Source organism: Capsella rubella, unplaced genomic scaffold (assembly GCF_000375325.1).
Source record: "Capsella rubella cultivar Monte Gargano unplaced genomic scaffold, Caprub1_0 scaffold_5, whole genome shotgun sequence".
NCBI classification, from domain to species: domain Eukaryota; kingdom Viridiplantae; phylum Streptophyta; class Magnoliopsida; order Brassicales; family Brassicaceae; genus Capsella; species Capsella rubella.
In genome coordinates this window covers 1,751,062-1,768,067 of record NW_006238919.1, presented here as the reverse complement: position 1 = coordinate 1,768,067, position 17,006 = coordinate 1,751,062, and the positions used below count along the sequence as shown (strand labels likewise).

General features: G+C 36.1%; 5 protein-coding genes and 1 pseudogene across 8 annotated transcripts; 3 read left to right on the top strand and 3 right to left on the bottom strand.

The window, feature by feature from the left end:
• The first annotated feature begins 703 nt into the window (after positions 1-703).
• Positions 704-1,575, top strand: LOC17885334 (MLP-like protein 328). The gene is made up of 2 exons (XM_006291937.2): positions 704-944; positions 1,126-1,575. Exons 1-2 carry the CDS (start codon positions 758-760, stop codon positions 1,392-1,394), a joined length of 456 nt encoding a protein of 151 aa, XP_006291999.1. The 5' UTR covers positions 704-757; the 3' UTR covers positions 1,395-1,575.
• Positions 1,576-2,627: 1,052 nt separating this feature from the next.
• On the top strand, positions 2,628-3,395 carry LOC111828538 (MLP-like protein 328). The gene is made up of 2 exons (XM_006291935.2): positions 2,628-2,855; positions 2,958-3,395. The coding sequence occupies exons 1-2, from the start codon at positions 2,669-2,671 to the stop codon at positions 3,224-3,226; spliced, it is 456 nt and encodes a 151-aa protein (XP_006291997.1). The 5' UTR covers positions 2,628-2,668; the 3' UTR covers positions 3,227-3,395.
• A 452-nt stretch (positions 3,396-3,847) lies between these two features.
• LOC111830441 lies at positions 3,848-5,649 on the top strand (annotated as a pseudogene).
• A 2,695-nt stretch (positions 5,650-8,344) lies between these two features.
• LOC17886531 lies at positions 8,345-11,779 on the bottom strand. Of its 3 annotated transcripts, none has more exons than XM_006291078.2 (14): positions 11,474-11,779; positions 10,793-10,889; positions 10,594-10,705; positions 10,397-10,522; positions 10,215-10,319; positions 10,037-10,123; positions 9,821-9,936; positions 9,635-9,736; positions 9,446-9,559; positions 9,296-9,352; positions 9,086-9,206; positions 8,906-8,980; positions 8,764-8,799; positions 8,345-8,643 (listed from the first exon to the last, which is right to left on the bottom strand). In XM_006291078.2, the coding sequence occupies exons 2-14, from the start codon at positions 10,822-10,824 to the stop codon at positions 8,530-8,532; spliced, it is 1,197 nt and encodes a 398-aa protein (XP_006291140.2). In that variant the 5' UTR covers positions 10,825-10,889; positions 11,474-11,779; the 3' UTR covers positions 8,345-8,529. The 3 variants fall into 3 exon arrangements, with proteins under 3 accessions (XP_006291140.2, XP_023638419.1, XP_023638420.1); XM_023782651.1 differs by lacking the exon at positions 11,474-11,779 and adding an exon at positions 11,191-11,417; XM_023782652.1 differs by lacking the exon at positions 11,474-11,779 and adding an exon at positions 11,069-11,086.
• Positions 11,780-12,327: 548 nt separating this feature from the next.
• LOC17885127 (GDSL esterase/lipase At3g26430) lies at positions 12,328-14,487 on the bottom strand. Its single transcript, XM_006291172.2, has 5 exons — positions 13,887-14,487; positions 13,570-13,779; positions 13,198-13,367; positions 12,837-13,107; positions 12,328-12,723 (listed from the first exon to the last, which is right to left on the bottom strand). Exons 1-5 carry the CDS (start codon positions 14,122-14,124, stop codon positions 12,467-12,469), a joined length of 1,146 nt encoding a protein of 381 aa, XP_006291234.2. The 5' UTR covers positions 14,125-14,487; the 3' UTR covers positions 12,328-12,466.
• A 635-nt stretch (positions 14,488-15,122) lies between these two features.
• LOC17886429 (glycine-rich RNA-binding protein RZ1A) lies at positions 15,123-16,975 on the bottom strand. 2 transcript variants are annotated; one of them, XM_023782268.1, is made up of 4 exons: positions 16,881-16,975; positions 16,426-16,539; positions 15,517-16,147; positions 15,123-15,415 (listed from the first exon to the last, which is right to left on the bottom strand). In XM_023782268.1, exons 2-3 carry the CDS (start codon positions 16,534-16,536, stop codon positions 15,533-15,535), a joined length of 726 nt encoding a protein of 241 aa, XP_023638036.1. In that variant the 5' UTR covers positions 16,537-16,539; positions 16,881-16,975; the 3' UTR covers positions 15,123-15,415; positions 15,517-15,532. The 2 variants fall into 2 exon arrangements, with proteins under 2 accessions (XP_023638036.1, XP_023638037.1); XM_023782269.1 differs by having other exon boundaries at positions 16,426-16,536; positions 16,881-16,967.
• Between the last annotated feature and the right edge of the window lie 31 nt (positions 16,976-17,006).

Below are 17,006 nucleotides of genomic sequence, written 5' to 3'. Positions count from 1 at the left end.
AAGAAATAAGAGAAATGGAAAACCAAAACAAGAAGCTTAAAGACCAAGTAAATAAATAAAACCCTAAAATTAAAAACAGAGCCCATGCATGCGTTTAGACTAAAAACAGTGGTCGAGTTGTGTATCGATGCAGGGGCGGACCCACATAGAAGAAAGTGGGGGCAGTTGCACCCACCAACCTGTTAAAAACTAAAAACTTTATATTAAAATTAAAGTTATGAGTGTCTGGTTAAAGTGCCCCCATGTAGTGTTTGAGGTCATGAGTTCAAGTTTCATCTGCTACTTTTTGCACCCATTTAATTTTTTTTCTGGGTCCGCCCCTGTATCGATGCATGCGCTGCATCAAAGGGCCAACTACCAACTTTAGTAACGTGGTCCGGGATTAGTTTCTTCTATGAGCCCCATGTTTTAATGCAGTAATGTGACAACAACGTCATGATTTTGTGGAGGAGAAAGAGAGAGGCACTGTTTTGGAACAAAACACTTGTCCCCAAGCGTTAATTATGAAGGGGTAAACGAACTGCACAAGGTTCTATTTGGTATGCATGACCCCCAATATTAATGATTACTAAATGGTATAGGTTGAAAAATAAAGAAGATAAGACTTCTAGTATGTACTATCAAATGATTGAAAGAAGCGTAGAAAGTAGAAACCATGTGTTTTGTACAGTCACGTTCTCTATATAAGTGAAGCGAGTGTTATTTCATCAACCAAAACAAAACACAAGTGGAAGCTATTAATTAAACAAAGAGAGAGATGGCGACGTCGGGAACATATGTGACGGAGGTGCCGTTAAAAGGAACGGCGGAGAAACACTACAAGATGTGGAGGAACGATAACCATCTCTTCCCTGACGTTGTCGGCCACCACATCCAAGGTGTTACTGTTCACGAAGGCGAATGGGACTCTCACGGAAGCATCAAGATTTGGAACTACACTTTAGGTATGCCTCGTTTGTTTTTATTACTCTATGTGACTATTTAAAACGTCATAACATGCATATCCTTGTGAGAAGTTTTACTAGCTAGTGGCATGTTGCACATTCAGTTATATCATTACACATGAATATGATCCGAATTTAACTTAAACTGATGAACACATACACATCACACATGTATGTAAAGATGGAAAGGAAGAGTTAGTCAAGGAGAGGAGAGAGATAGATGATGAGAATAAGACATTGAAGTTTATAGGATTGGAAGGTCACATAATGGAGCAGCTCAAGTTGTATGAATTCGACTTCCAGTTTATACCCAAGTCTGAAGATGATTGCGTCTGCAAGATCACTATGAGGTGGGAGAAACTCAACGATGAATCCCCTGAACCAAGTGGCTACATGAAAGTCCTCAAGAGTATACTTGTTGACATGGAAGAACACGTCCTCAAAGCTTAATCAGTGATCTTAATCGTCGTCGTCATCATCATCACGATCACCCATATATCATCCCTATATATATTAATTATGTTGTTTTCAATAATGTATGATAAATGTAGTACTGTTTCATTTCTAGATATTGGTACTAGTTAATATATATTATATAAGTTATTGAATGACAATTATATTAACAGGTGTAGATGTCAAAGTCATTTTTAAATAGAGCAATACCAATATACTACGCGTACCATCATTTAAAAAAAAAAAGAAGAAGAAAAATACTATCACAAATCTTGTAGTCTAAATATACAATAAAAGTTTAACATAAATTTTAATAGTTTATAATTTAAAGTTTTTTGGTTTAGATTTAGTATTTTGGGTTTAGGATTTATTTTATAGGTTTTAGGATTCATTTTTCATGTAACTCGTACGCTGTCAAATTTGAATATGGATTATAACATGACAGTTGTATTAGCACCACTGCACCAATCCTTACAATACATTTGTATTAGCATTTGATTACTTTATATTATATATTATGACGGTCAAATTATAAAACTATAAAAGTTAGATTACTAGATTTCTTTAAACAAGCTCAATCTTTGAATTATTAAAAATATTAATTTGGATTGAACTTGAATTTGGATTCTAATGTTATTGGTTTATTGATATATAAATCCACACAAAATCTGTGAATCCTTATTATTTATGAAATCAAAATACATGGTTTTGGAAATAATATGTTTTATCCTTGGATTTGAATCTTTCTATTTTACACTATCAAATCCATTTAAAACATACTACAAATTTTAAAATTTAAAAACAAATAACTAAACGAATAATATATATATGATTTTAACTAGTATTTATAAATCATACAACCAATACACATGATTTTGATAGTTATTTTAAAATCAATGATTGAATAACATATAATTTTTGTTTAGATTTTCAAATCCATCAAAATCAATGATCCAATAATCCTGCTAAAGTTTCCAACTATTATAACATCACGCGGGTCGTATTAATGTGAATCACTATTCGAATAATTTTTTTTTTTCAAACAATATTACTTATGGCGATAAGTGCTAAAGTGATGACACAACATCACAGCTCAGACCACTAATAAAGAAGATACATGTATCATTTAATGCTCACTCTAATGTAGGTTAAAAAATGAAGAAGAAATGTATATATAGTAACCCAAGTTTTTACTGTCACATTCTCTATATAAACCAAGGCATGCAACAACAAATGTAAGCTTTCAAACAACAAGAGAGAGAGAGAGAGATATGGCGACGTCAGGAACATACGTGACGGAGGTGCCATTAAAAGGAACGGCGGAGAAACACTACAAGATATGGAGGAACGAGAACCATCTCTTCCCTGACGTTGTCGGCCACCACATCCAAGGTGTTACTGTCCACGACGGCGAATGGGACTCTCACGGAAGCATCAAGATTTGGAACTACACATTAGGTTTGTTGGAAAGAACCCCAAAACTATATACTATATAATAATCAAACGCATACAAACTATTTAAACAGAACATTAACTCACATAGAATTATATGTGATAAAGATGGAAAGGAAGAGGTGTTCAAGGAGAGGAGAGAGATGGATGATGAGAATAAGACAACGAAGGTTATAGGACTGGAAGGTCACATAATGGAGCAGTTCAAGGTGTGTGAATTCGACTACAAGTTCATACCCAAGTCTGAAGATGATTGCGTTTGCAAGATCACTATGATATGGGAGAAGCACAACGATGAATCCCCCGAACCAAGCAGCTACATGAAGTTCGTCAAGAGCATGGTTGTTGACTTGGAAGACCACATCCTCAAAGCTTAATCAATCAATCATCATCATCACAAATCACCATTATTGTCCCTATATATTAATTATGTTGTTTTCAATAATGTATGATAAACAGTGTTTCATTTCAATAAATACAGTAATGTTTGGTTTTTTTAAGTCAATATATAATAAATGTGATCTCGTGGATTGTTTCATTTCTGAATAGCATCACCATAATTCCTTTATAAAGATAGATTTATGTATTTGTAAGTTGTAACAGTTGAATAAAAGTCGAAATATATCGCATGCTAACTTGGAGAGGGGGAGTTAATCCAGCTTGTGTCTTCTGTGCGGCACCATTGGAGACAATTGAGCATTTGTTTTTTGCTTGCAGTTATTCTTCGCACATCTGGCGAGCCCTAACAGATAAGCTTCTACAACGACACTATACAACCAGGCTTCCGCAAATCCTGCTCGTTCTGTCCAACTCAACCTTTAAAGGAACAGTTTGTTTCATTCTGCGGCTTGCTCTTCAAGCGACTGTTCACACGATATGGATCGAACGGAATCGTCGCAGGCATAGTGAGCATCCTAGCTCATCTGCTCAGCTCATCACTTTTCTCGACCGTCTCATCCGGAATAAACTCTCTTCTTTGCAACAACACTCTCACAAATATGTCGATGGCCTTCAAGTTTGGTTTAGCACTCGTCCTTAACCTTTTATTGCTAGTTGTTGTTTAATTCCTTTCAAAATAAGGATGCATATCTGATGTAAAAAGGACTTTTTTTGGACTGAATATATTTTTACATTCATTCAAAAAAAAAAAAAAAAAATATATCCACTCCCATATTTATACCCTAGCTGCAATGTATAAATGGGCCTTTCGTAGGTCGAGCCCAACTTTAGAAAATAGCCCATAAGTTAAAGGAGATGGTTAATGTCACCACGTGTCAGAAAATAAAACAGCTCCATTTGTAAAACTCGTGGTAGGATCCGTTTAATGGCTTTTGACGGCGATCTGCGTAGGATTTATAGAGTTACGCACCGGTTTACGACATAACCGGAGATTCAAAGCTTGAAATTTACCGGTTATAGTTGGAGCTAAACCATCGGTTTACTTCAAAATCTGGTGGATGATGGAAAAAGTCTGATGATATTTGCGGCGGCGTTTGAATCTCCGATCTGCTTTTGCTTCAACTTTGTTTTCCCTTCATTAAAGCTTCAATTTTTCACTCGAATTTGATGTGCTAAGCTCGATTCAAGAAAAAATTCGTAGTTTATGTTCTGTCACAGTGATTTGGTTTAGGGTTTTAGGGTCTAATGATGCTTATTCTTCATATGAAAGCTTCATTTTTTCACTCAAAGTTTGATATGCTAAGTTAGATTTCGAGTTAAAAACAAGTTCAAAGTTACTATCCTAGTGCTTTGTTGTTTTTTAGTTTAGCGTCTTAATGTCTTAATGATGATCTTGGTTTTGGCTGGATCTCTGGCCGATTTTTCAGTATATCTCTAGGCTTTGTTGTGGTCTTTGTGGTGTGGTTATGAAGACATTTGTGTTCTTCTTAGTTGCTTGCTGGTTATGTTCACGGTCAGAAAATTTCTTACTTTCTCCAACCACTATGAGAATCACCCTCAAAGCCGTTTGATGATCTTCCTCATTATAATCATGAGAATGCTTCGATGGAGACTGTGTGTAAGCTTCATGGATGTGGTGTTTGTGAGTATCCTAGACAGGTTATGACGTGGTGTTGTTTAGTGACGAGCTTGACCTTCTTGAGATACGTTGGAGATGGAAACATAGTTGAGTATCTTACAATATTCAGTTTGTGATTATGGAATCAAACTCGACTTTTACCGGTTTGTCAAAACCTTTTGTGTTTGCAGCATAGAAGTGAGTCTGGATTCGTTGAGTCGAGGTTGAGCTATGGTTCGGTTGGTGGGAGGTTTAAGAATGGAGAGAACCCATTTTGCGAAGAAGCTTATCAAAGATAGCTTACTGATGAGTGATGATGATTTGTTGATAATGTCTCATGTCGATGAGATTTCGAGGAGACACATTGTGAATCTTTTGAGATGGTGCGATGAGATTCCGCAAATCCTTCATCTACAGCTACAAGAACTGTCTTTTATGCATATGTGTATCAAACGGGTAAAACACGGTATGCTCATTACCAACAATGTGATGATATCTTGGCGAATTCAGGATGGCATTGCAGCTTTTGTTTCAGACTTATCAGCGAGTTTTACATTCGCGATGAAAGCTTATAGTCATTATGATAGAGTGAGGTTTGGTCATTTCTTGAATCCTAAGAGAATTCAGAGAGTTATTTGCAAAGGTGGGGATCTTTTTGATATGCTTCCTGAAGAGTAAACATTCAAAGAGATAACCTCAGCTGTTCATCTTCCATTGTATCTTTTAGACAATGCTGATAAGTACAGGTTTCTTTTGGCCGGTAATTGTCTAAGAGAAAGCTGATAAGTTGTCTTAGTTCTTGTCCGTCTCTAACATTCTCTGGGGAAACTTGATACCATTGAAACCTTCCAAGAAAAAGCCAGACTTGAGGAACAAAACAAACACAAAACGGCAAAGAGCAGTTAATGAAACGACACCCTTTTTCCCTAACCATCCAAACGAGCGAACCATTTTTGTGTTTGTATTGAACATTACAAAACGTAATCACTGTTTTCTCCTTACGTCACATTTTTTTAGATCACTGTTACCCACGTATGTCTAACTAAAGAACCAACATATAAATTACATTTACAAAAGCAAGAACCAAAAAAGTGACTTCTGCAGAACACACGTCTACCTAAGGTCCTTGGTGCACAGATCTGAAGCAAACAAGCCAACTCATCCCTAGCATAATGAGTAGCTTCCACTTGTATGCTTTACAATATAAACAAAGATTTAAGGAATGTGAGTCATAGTTGTTGAGAAATCTTCTACCTGTTCAAAGCATAAAGATGAGATCTCTTTATGCTAAAGAAAACTGAAACGAGAAGAAGTAAAAGGTAGTAACGAGAATGAATTGGTTTTGTTAATAACTTGAAAAGACACAGAGACCTGAACAAGAGAGAGATATTTTACTAAGATATTGTCACAATATATTACACACACTCATAATGGTACAAGCGAAACAAACACAGACACACTCGTTAAAAACTCTGAAACAAAACCATGAGTGATCATGTTTGTTGTATACAGGAAGCATACTGGAGTTTTTGACCTGCCAAGCAAGCGCACCTGTCATGGCAAAGGTCATATACATATCCCCTCCTTACTCTCTTTTGTACGACAGCTTCTAAAGACCATTCCATTCTTCATCAACCAGAGTTGTTGATTGGAGAGTCATCGAGAGATGATATGTGACATCAACCAGAGTTGATTGGAAGGATCATCGATAGATGATATGATAACACCAACCAGATTTGATTGGAAGAATCATCGAGAGATGATATGATAAATCAACCAGAGTTGATTGCAGCATCATCGAGAGATGATATGATCAACAAGAGTTGATTGAAGGAATCATCGAGAGTTGATATGATCAACGAGAGTTGATTGAAGGGATCATCAAGAGATGATTGAAGGGATCATCGAGAGATGATATAATCAACGAGAGTTGAGTGAAGGGATCATCGATAGATGATATGATCAACGAGAGTTGATTGAAGGGATCATCAAGAGATGATATGATCAACGAGAGTTGATTGAAGGGATCATCAAGAGATGATATGATCAACGAGAGTTGATTGAAGGGATCATCAAGAGATGATTGAAGGGATCATCAAGAGTTGATTGAAGGAATCATCGAGAGATGATATGATCAACAAGAGTTGATTGAAGGAATCATCGATAGATGATATGATCAACGAGAGTTGATTGAAGGGATCATCAAGAGATGATATGATCAACGAGAGTTGATTGAAGGGATCATCAAGAGATGATTGAAGGGATCATCAAGAGATGATATAATCAACGAGAGTTGAGTGAAGGGATCATCGAGAGATGATAAGGATCAACACGAGAGTTGATGATAATAAGATCAAAGAGAATTGATCAGATGTTGTTCTGTCCCTACGACATACCTAAAAGAGATTGAGTTAGCACAGACTTGTTATACAATCTAACATGATATGTAAGCAAGACTGAGTGGATGCCAAAAACAATATACCTCGTTCGACAGGATCAAGGTCATGCCAGATGCAGCACAAGACAAGCCAAACCCTAGAAAGATCATCAATTAGATAAGGAGATTCAAAAGGATTATCAAAACAGAAACAAAACAATCTCAAAACCAAACTTACATGAAAACAATCTGACCAAGATCCTTCCTTCTCAAGACTTCTGATGTACATCAACAAGGGTTGATTACATATATACATATCAACGAGAGTTGATGATTAATATCAACGAGGGTTGATAATTAGTATCGACGAGGGTTGATAATTAGTATCGACGAGGGTCGATGTATCAACTAGGGTTGATAATTAGTATCGACGAGGGTCGATGTATCAACTAGGGTTGATAATTAGTATCGACGAGGGTCGATGATTGTATCAACTAGGGTTGATAATTAGTATCGACGAGGGTCGATGATTGGATCAACGAGAATTGATCTCTCAAAGAACACAAAAACAGAGTTAGACTTCATACGGACCAAACACACAAACAGAGTTAATCCGATTCTACAAGATATGTAAGGAAAAAGTCTAACAAAATCTTATATATGGTAACAACTTACCTCGACGAACACTCCGATCAATCGCAAATCCATGCAAAACCCTAAAAAGATGATAAAAAAGATTACAAAGAGAAGAAGCGGTGAACAATAATGATCGATGCAGAACCCTAAAAAGATGATAAAAAGATTACAAAGAGAAGAAGCGACGAACAATAATTATCGATGCAAAACCCTAAGAATGATGATAAGAAGATTAGAAAACTTAAGAAGATTTAGAAAAGATAAATCAAAGAGAAGAAAGCGATGAACTATAATGATCGATCACTTCTTGGTATATATAGAGGTCCGGAGAGATCCTACGACTATTAATTGTTTATGTGTAAAGAAATCGACGGTGTAGATGTAACACTCGGTTAATATGAAATTATTATGATTTGCATCAACACTCTGTTTTTAAAAAGTTTGAAATTTATTAACAGAAACGAAAAGTTTGAAAAGAACTTCATTAACAGTTTCAAGACTTATAAAGTGTTTCTAGAACAGAGCTAAGTAGTTCTTTGCAACGAATATGTATTGTGTGTGTGTGTGTATACACATTTGGATTTGTGTTCATCAAAATCATAATCATCATATCAACATTCTAATCTGATTAGTTCCTCCACTCTTTTGATTTAAGTAAGTGTAGCGTTTGAAGATGCAGATGCAATTTCTTTCAGATACTTCTGCTCTGACCGTGTCAATCGTTTCTGAAACATTGTCCATTCCCTTTTACATCTCTCTCTTACCTGACCAAAACATGTATATAATTTAGAAATTAACAACAGACTTGGTGTAAACCCCGATTAATCGAGATCTTTATCAAGTTAGAGAACGCAAGAAAATAGTCGCGGTTTGAATTATATTACCCCTTGGAACGCGGTTTTCCCCTCTTGTGCAATTCCCTGATCAATGTATTAAGAGATCATCTCATAGTCAAAATTATGAACCAAGAAGCTAGTAATTGATATAGTTTGAGTATAGAGGGATCAAGTTTGATCAGTTTATAACCTGGCCGGTTAAAGAAGGAATCTTTTGATGAATGATCCATTGAGAATCCACAACACCAATCTTCTCATGTGCAGGCTGTTTTATTGTATCAAGAAATCAATGTTTTGTTTTCTTAGTTTTTACTAAATGTCTTGTGAAATTTTGTATATGCAGACTGATAAATTGTATTTGTATTTTTACCTCGACACATTTTCTTAGCGCGAAGTCAAGACCCCAACCGTGAACCAAGTCATTCTGTAACATGTGCCACACGCAGCGCCATGAATCTCTTGAGAAAACTGGAGCCATGATCTCTATAAACCTATTAACAAACAGTGTGAAACCTATGAGATCAAGAAAGTTAGATTATTTTAGGTATGAACTATTGGTTTTAACAAATGAGGATCATACCCTGCACAAGGAGGTAGGTGAGGATTCTTGCAGCGGCCTGGTTTCTCTTCCACTTCTCTGATGAAAGAATTGGGGGGGAAAAGTAATTTATCTTCATGTTTAATTTAAACCTTAGTAATAACAGTTTAGTTAAGAGTTCATTGTTTATACTTATGAACTTCAATTCCGGGTATTCTCTTTGTTATCTTCCATGTAATTGGTTTTCTTGATTCCACAGCGGGTTGCGATATTTCTAGACCATGTTTCTTTACTACCTTGATGTATCTGCAAAGATGTAAATAAACAAATTCTTAACATTTTAAATTCTTGGAGATAGATAAAAAGAAGCAGAGTACATACTCTTCTGCGTCAAAATTTTCAACACCAAGATCTTCATCCCAAATGAATATATATTCATACGGAGCTATGATATCAGGATGCAGAAACCTTTTAGCATACCACCTTCATTGAAAACATATTCAAAAGGTTTATTCAAAGCTCAAGATCAATGGTAATGGAGAAGTAGGTAAGAGAAGTGTTTGTTACCACTTGGTTTGCTTAGGTACGCTCACATGTATGGCGCGTTTAGACCATTCAAATTCGTCATATTCCGATGTTTTGCCATCGTAATGAAACAGAACAATAGTGAAGTTATCTGAGAACTATTGAGATAGTAAAAAAATCTTACTTAGCTTTTATAGTCTTGCTGAAAGATTAGAAGAAAGATGAAACAGAACAAAAAAGAGAGAGAGAGAGACATACTTTTTTGATGCAAGCATCAATGTTTTTTCTCTGTTCATAAGAAACAGTAAAAGCAACAAGATACTTAGGCTTCACAACTGGTAAATCCTAAACCAAAAAACAAACAAGATTCAGAGACAAGTCAAAAAGATTAAGATGTTTGAAAGATCTTTAACAAAAACCAGGAGATGTGTTATACATCTTTAGGCAATCCCCATAGTCTTCGTAAGTAAAGATCTGATTCGGCTGCAACAAAACTTGGTGGCAACATCTCTGCACCTCGAGGATTCGATGGAACCCAAATCTGCAGAATATCAAAACAAGTCTTGTAAACTAATCCACAAGATGAGTCATGTTCACAAGAGAGAAACAAAAACATACCTTATGATGTGCTGCACCACTTGAATTATACTCATTTTTTGGACTCCTCATAGGTGACTTCTCCGGTTTCTCATCTTCTATATAAACAGTAGCAACAGAAGGAAGTATGCTTGATGGAAAATTCATCTGCCAAAAGAGGGACTAATAAACATCTTTACTAATCACATTTTTGAAAGAAACTAAAAGCAAAAGCTTACCTTAGTTAGTGACAAGGTAGGGAAAGATATTCCTAATAAAAATCCGATAACTATTCCTGCGAAAATCGCTATAATGAGCATCATACCGTCATTCGGTTTCTTACTATTTGAACTGCAAAAAAAGGAAAAGGATAATATGAATTTTTGCTAATGAACTATGAACTCAAAGATTCAAATAATCTGGTTTAAAGCCACAAACCAACGTATTGAGTTGTCTGCTCTGTTAGCCATGTTCTGAAATAACTGGTTAAGTTGACCAGAAACAATATCACACACTCTCCGAGACTTCAATATCTCTGCATCATGTTCAAAATATATTTATGATCATGTAAAGATAATCAAAGAAAGGTTTTAAGGATTCAGATCAAATTCTCATATTGACTTCAAAAGTTCATGAAGATACAAAGTTAAGAACAACTAGTGATTTTGCTTGAACAGTAAAGAAAAACATAAAACATGAAACTTTTAGACATACTAGTTCGGTTCTTGAAATCGAAAAATAAGAAAAAACCTCAAGAACCTAATTGAAGTCTTGATCAAGAAAGATTAACAATATATATAAAAAACTTTGAGCTTTCATTGTAATAAATTACGTACCCGTAATCAAACACAAAGAAAAATTTACAAGTTATGAACTCTTCTTTGTAATCACCTCCAAGTTATGAACTTTATCTCTGGGAAACGAAAACTTATATAAAGAAGACAATAATTTCTAGAATCAGATATAAGAAAAGGTTAACACTTACCAAATATAAAACAGAAAGACACACGTTAAAACGAGAATTAAAGACTTAAAATAATATGATCAAGCAACAAAGACTTTGATTCAGGGAAAACAAAACGATAAACGTTTTATGTAAATTAAAGAATAAAAATTTACCAAAGAAGAGAATATAAAAAATTCGTCGTCGTCGTCTTCGAAAAATTCGATGAACTTTGTCTGAGAGTTTTTATTTTTTCCTTAAACTTATATATTGGTCTGAGATATGATGTTATATATATATATAGGTTCTTCGATTTTAATAATAAAAGAGAAAAAAAAACGAAATATTTCCTCAAAGAAGATGGAAACATAGTTGAGAAGGTGTAATCAGGTGTGACGCGAGACACGGTACTAAGAAAGAGTTGACTTATCATATGAGAGGGCTCGTGGAAGGAGCAGCCAGAGTAGACGACGGTGTATGTAGTCCACGCTTCTTGATTTCTTCCACGTTCTGATTAATGAGTGATTCGTGGTTTAGTGAAATGACATGATTACCCTTTATGAAAATATATATATATATATATATATGGGTCTTAGGTGAAGTGGAGACGACGAAAGCATATGTCGTTGATACAAAAACTGGAAAAAAAGTGTGTTTATTGTGGAGACTGGTAAGTTAAAGTCTATTTGTGTAATTAGTGTTTTAGCATTATGGTTAATACTTATTTGGTAACAGAGAGAAAAATGGGTTCAGAACAAAAGGAGTCACACAATTTCTTGAGTTAGGTTGATTTTTGTTTTCTAGTATATTGGATTGGGAAGCAATAATAATATTCTTAGAAATCTTTCATATCTTTACTCAAAGTTAAAAGCATTAAAAAAAATATATATGTGTTAAAGTAATCTAAGAGATGAGATCGTATTTTTGATAGATTATTTCGAATTTGTAAAAATGTTTATATCCGTCGACATAGATAGATGAATTTATAGGATTATAGACGATTTTTTGTTTTAGGAAATAAAATATGATAGGTTGTTGCAATTTCATTTTCATTCGAATTTTCTTCTAGAATTTGACCCCAAAGAAAAAAACAAATATTCCAAATATAAATAGCTTTTATTAGTCCCCATCTTGAAGGGCACTTCGGTCATATGATTCCCCTGTATTCTCTACTTGGTGCAGGCTAACTTAACGGGAAGAGGAGGATCCGAAAACGCCCCGCTGTTTATTTGCTTAAAGATCCAATTGTTTGCCGTTTCGGTGAAATGTACGCCGTCCCAGCTAACTCTGAACGACACGTCGTTGCAAGACTTAGCAAGCACAACCTCTTTCCCTTTCACCATAACTTTAGCTCCACATCTTATAAGATTGGTGAAATTGTACTTCCCACCATATCCACAACAAGCTATGAAAGGATATTTAAAACCTGCATCAACAAATTCAACATAGAACAAACCATTAGCACCGGTCCAAAACCTATCCCGAATCACACCAATTGTTTTTGTATAAACATCAAGAAAAGGTTATAGTTCGAAATACCGAGTTTCTTGGCTTGAGTGATGAGAGTAAGCTTGATAGAGTAGATATCAACATAAGTAAATGAAGCTTTAGAAAGCTCTTTTCTTAACCCAATCACTCTCTTTTTGAGTTCAGAGTTATAAAACCGAGCAATCTCATTACGCGGAATCGCACAACCGTGCTTATCGATTTGAGAATCGGGTACTGGAAAGCGGTCTAAAACATAAGGTAAACAACCAAGAGGAGCTGTGTTGTGTATCCAGAATCTTCTTCCTCCTTTACTATACACCTTCTACAGAAATTACAAACACGGTTGGTTCTTTATTTCAGTTAACCACAGTAATGTGTCTAAGTGAATAAAGATACTTTTATCTTTGCTTACACGAATGGCATTGGATAACTGATCAAGAACTTCTGGTATATAAGCCTTGATTTGATCTGTAGTCATGTTGACTTTTAATCCAGCAGTGAGATCGTTCTGACCAATGTCAAATGTGTACAAAGCTTCAGAGAAGTACTCTTTTCTTGGAAGTAGTTGCTTAAACACTCCACCTATTAGTAAACCAAATCAGATTACATAACGTTCTGATACTTTTGCAAACACTGTTCTTGTATATGATTAGGATCAAAATGTTGAAACTTTTGGCAAACATAGTTCTTGTATCTATGATTAGGATCAAAAAGGTTGAAACTTTTGGCAAACACTGTTCTTATAAATATGAGTAGGATCAAAAAGGTTGAAACTTTAAAGTACCTCGACTGCGAAAGAGTTGTGATCGTGTGAGGAAATCAGAGAATTGAACCAACTGAACGTCGAGAGAGATGGGACTGGCACCTCCCTGAGAAATGGTGGTGTTCGGTGGCCGGACGGTGGATCCAGCGGTGGCGAAATTAGCACCATGGCTGAAGTTTGAACCAATGGAGTCCAAGAAAGCATTAAGGTATGGTAACCCTAACTCCTCCGCTGATTTTTCAACAATAGAAGAAGAGAAAGAAAGAAAAATCAGTAAAAGAATCGAACTTTATCATCTACAAATTTTATAAATGTATGTACTAAGAAGAAGTAAGAACCTATGAAGTCAATGATGAGCCGACCATCAGAGAAACGACCAGAAGGGGTGTGGAAGAAAGTTCGGCCATTTGGGTAAGGGGCTTGTCCGAAGGCGGCGGAGAGACCGCCTGTGTCGGAATTTGAGTCGCCGAAGTTGAAAATCGCTGGAAAACCGCAAGAAAGAGAGCACACTCCTGGATGTATGAGAGATGATGCTACTAGTAACACTAAATTTATCAACAAGAGTTTAGTTTCCATTTTTGTAATCTTTATTCGGCCAAAAAAACTGTAATTTGGGTATGGTTTGAGGTACGAGAAGAGAGGGGGAGAATTATATACTGTTCACTTTCTATGTAACATTAAAAGTCAACCTTTACGGTAATACACAACTTTTGTCACTTGCCATGTTGAATGATAACACTTTATATTTTTTTATGTGACCAACAAATTTACAAAGTCTTTATTTATGTTAATATATAGACTACTCATAAGAGCATCTAAGTGATGCATGCAATATGGATTACGAAAGAAAATGGTATTAAAGCATCTATATTAACACTATGTACATTTTCTATATAAGATGGTTAAGTCAATGTTTATCCGGCAACGTACATGTGATCTAAAAAATTATTTAACTAATGTTAATTATGAAAATAAGTGGGAATACAAATTAAGCCTTAAGTTATGGAATACAAATCATGGCAACAAGTGGAACCGAAGCATATAGTAAGCCTTAACTAATCAAGTACCAATGTAATGTGTCAATTCGTCAATGCTAGGACTTGAGAGCATCAAAGGCAGGTCACGAACAAGAGCAAATGAGAACGCAAAAAGACTAAACCAAGAACAACCCAAAGAGCACATACTAGACGAGCCATCCATTCGGAATTTCTCTAGTTGAGGAAAATATTGGATTTGACTTGGAATAATGACACTAAAATTTCCCAAGAACCTTTTCTTTCTTTCTTTTTTTCCTGAAAAATCAACTCGTGAAGAGACGTTTGAGTTCCAGAAGCCAAGTATCAAGTCATCATCAATGTATAATTCCCAATCCCATCACAAGTTTTATAGACTGGTGGTTATTATCACGGCTAAGTATCAGATGATCCTGCATCATTGTTTAGCAGAATCAATAAAACGGCATATCCCCAAAATATAACAACATTTGCATTCTTTACCAAATGTTGAGCCTGGATATGATATTCCGTAAAGATCAATCAAAATCAATCAATCGCGTACCTGAGGCTTTTTCCAAATTTGGTGTTGGGGGATAACCCACGCATTCATTACGATAAGCATAAAGTAGCACATCTCAAATTGTGTCTCAACTCAAACCAACCAAGCACAAGGTTTCCATTGGGATCAACATATCAAAAGGAGAGAGAGCACTTTAGGAACATTAGTCGACTCTTGACTTTAGGGCCAAAATAGAGACACATCTTCTTTCTCGAGCTATCCAAATACATTAAAGAAAACAGACCATCCAGCGTAACTTTGACTTCGCACTTGACAAGAGAGCCGAAAGCAGAAACCTTCAACTCCATTTTACCTGCAAAAGAAGATATGAAGAGACTTCAACATAAGTCTTACCAGCACTCAGCTTTGCAGAGATATGATAGAAAAAAGTGGAATAACACAACGCATACTTACCCTTTGGCGTAGAATTCTAGTAGCCACCAGCTCTAGGGCGGTCATATGGAGCACGGCTGTGCCTCTCACCTCCTGGACCTCCACGGCTGCCACCATCCCTGCTACGTCCTCCAGAACGTTCTCCACTGCGATCAGGTCCATAGCGACTACCTCCACCATCCCTGCTACCATCCCTACTACCATACCTATCATCCTTTGCACTGTACCTATCATCCTTTGAAATGTACCTATCATCCTTTGAGCTGTACCTATCCTCCTTTGCACCATATCTATCGTCCTTCGCACCATACCTATCATCCCTTGAGCTGTATCTTCCCCCACCATCTCTACTACTTTCAGAAGGACACTCCCTGGCAAAATGTCCAGGCTTGCCACACTTAAAGCAATCTCCACCACCACGCCCACCAGAGGGACGGCTACGATCTCGGTCATATCCACGATCACGACTGCGGTCTCCATCATGATCTCTGCCTCCCCCACCCTGATGTGGCTGGGCTTTATCAACAGTTATTTTTCGCCCATCCAAATCCATTCCATTCATTGCAGCAATAGCTTCATCCATAGCCTTTTTCTCATCAAAAGTAATGAACCCAAAACCACGGGAGCGACCAGAAAACTTGTCAAGAACCACCTGAAGCATCAATAGATAAGGTTTATCTCTCATACGAATTATGGTAATGAGAATCAGACATGGTAAAGTTTATATTACAAAACAGAAAACACCATAGCAGATTTTCAGAGGGAAAGTGAAGTGAATAAATTACAAAACAATCAAAGCTTTTCAACGTCTCAGCAACGAAAAAAGTAGATAACAGATTCAAATTACTAAACAGAAACGCCATTAACAGATTTGCAAAGATCTTCAATGTCACAGCAACTAGCATGTAAAAGAGAGATAAATATATATACCTTGGCCTCAAGGAGGTGACCATACTTCTCAAAGGCATCTCTGAGACCACGATCAGATGTTGACCAGGCAAGCCCACCAATGAAGCAACGAAACTCCGGATCTTCTGACATCTTCTACAACAAGCCAAACTTAATGTAGTAAATATTACTGACTCGCAACATCATAATTACCCTAACAGAGAGCTAAATAAGAAACTTAAACACTGCAGATCCAGAAGATATATACAGCTACAAGACAATAGTAATTCACATAAAGTGCTTAACTCAAATCTTTAATCGTTCTCTAAACATCAGGATAACTAAACATGGTTCGCACTTACGAGATGCATCAACGAAGCTAATTTCAAATTCATATCTACTAAGAAATCGTAATTGTGCGATAGTAAACCCTAGAAAAACATATAAGCCAATCGCTACTTCAATAGAAACAAAGTAGAAGAAACGAGTAACCATACCAGAGACTACGAGATCTGATCGTGATTTGCGACGGAACCCTAGTTTCTGAAAAAAGAAGAGAAGCAGACGGAACACACAAGTGAAGGAAACAAAGCCAACGACGCGATGATATATGTATATTTTTC

Coding starts and splice junctions, on each gene's coding strand:
- LOC17885334 (XM_006291937.2), top strand. CDS start 758: ATGGCGACGTCGGGAACATATGTGACGGAGGTGCCGTTAAAAGGAACG. Junction 945..1,125: donor GATTTGGAACTACACTTTAG/GTATGCCTCGTT, acceptor ATGTATGTAAAG/ATGGAAAGGAAGAGTTAGTC.
- LOC111828538 (XM_006291935.2), top strand. CDS start 2,669: ATGGCGACGTCAGGAACATACGTGACGGAGGTGCCATTAAAAGGAACG. Junction 2,856..2,957: donor GATTTGGAACTACACATTAG/GTTTGTTGGAAA, acceptor TATGTGATAAAG/ATGGAAAGGAAGAGGTGTTC.
- LOC17886531 (XM_006291078.2), bottom strand. CDS start 10,824: ATGGCTAACAGAGCAGACAACTCAATACGTTG. Junction 9,737..9,820: donor GTACCTAAGCAAACCAAGTG/GTAACAAACACT, acceptor TTTTCAATGAAG/GTGGTATGCTAAAAGGTTTC. Junction 9,207..9,295: donor CACCTACCTCCTTGTGCAGG/GTATGATCCTCA, acceptor GTTTGTTAATAG/GTTTATAGAGATCATGGCTC.
- LOC17885127 (XM_006291172.2), bottom strand. CDS start 14,124: ATGGAAACTAAACTCTTGTTGATAAATTTAGTGTTACTAGTAGCATCA. Junction 13,368..13,569: donor ACAACTCTTTCGCAGTCGAG/GTACTTTAAAGT, acceptor GTTTACTAATAG/GTGGAGTGTTTAAGCAACTA. Junction 12,724..12,836: donor CACTCAAGCCAAGAAACTCG/GTATTTCGAACT, acceptor TTGTTGATGCAG/GTTTTAAATATCCTTTCATA.
- LOC17886429 (XM_023782268.1), bottom strand. CDS start 16,536: ATGTCAGAAGATCCGGAGTTTCGTTGCTTCATTGGTGGGCTTGCCTGG. Junction 16,148..16,425: donor GTCACCTCCTTGAGGCCAAG/GTATATATATTT, acceptor TTGATGCTTCAG/GTGGTTCTTGACAAGTTTTC.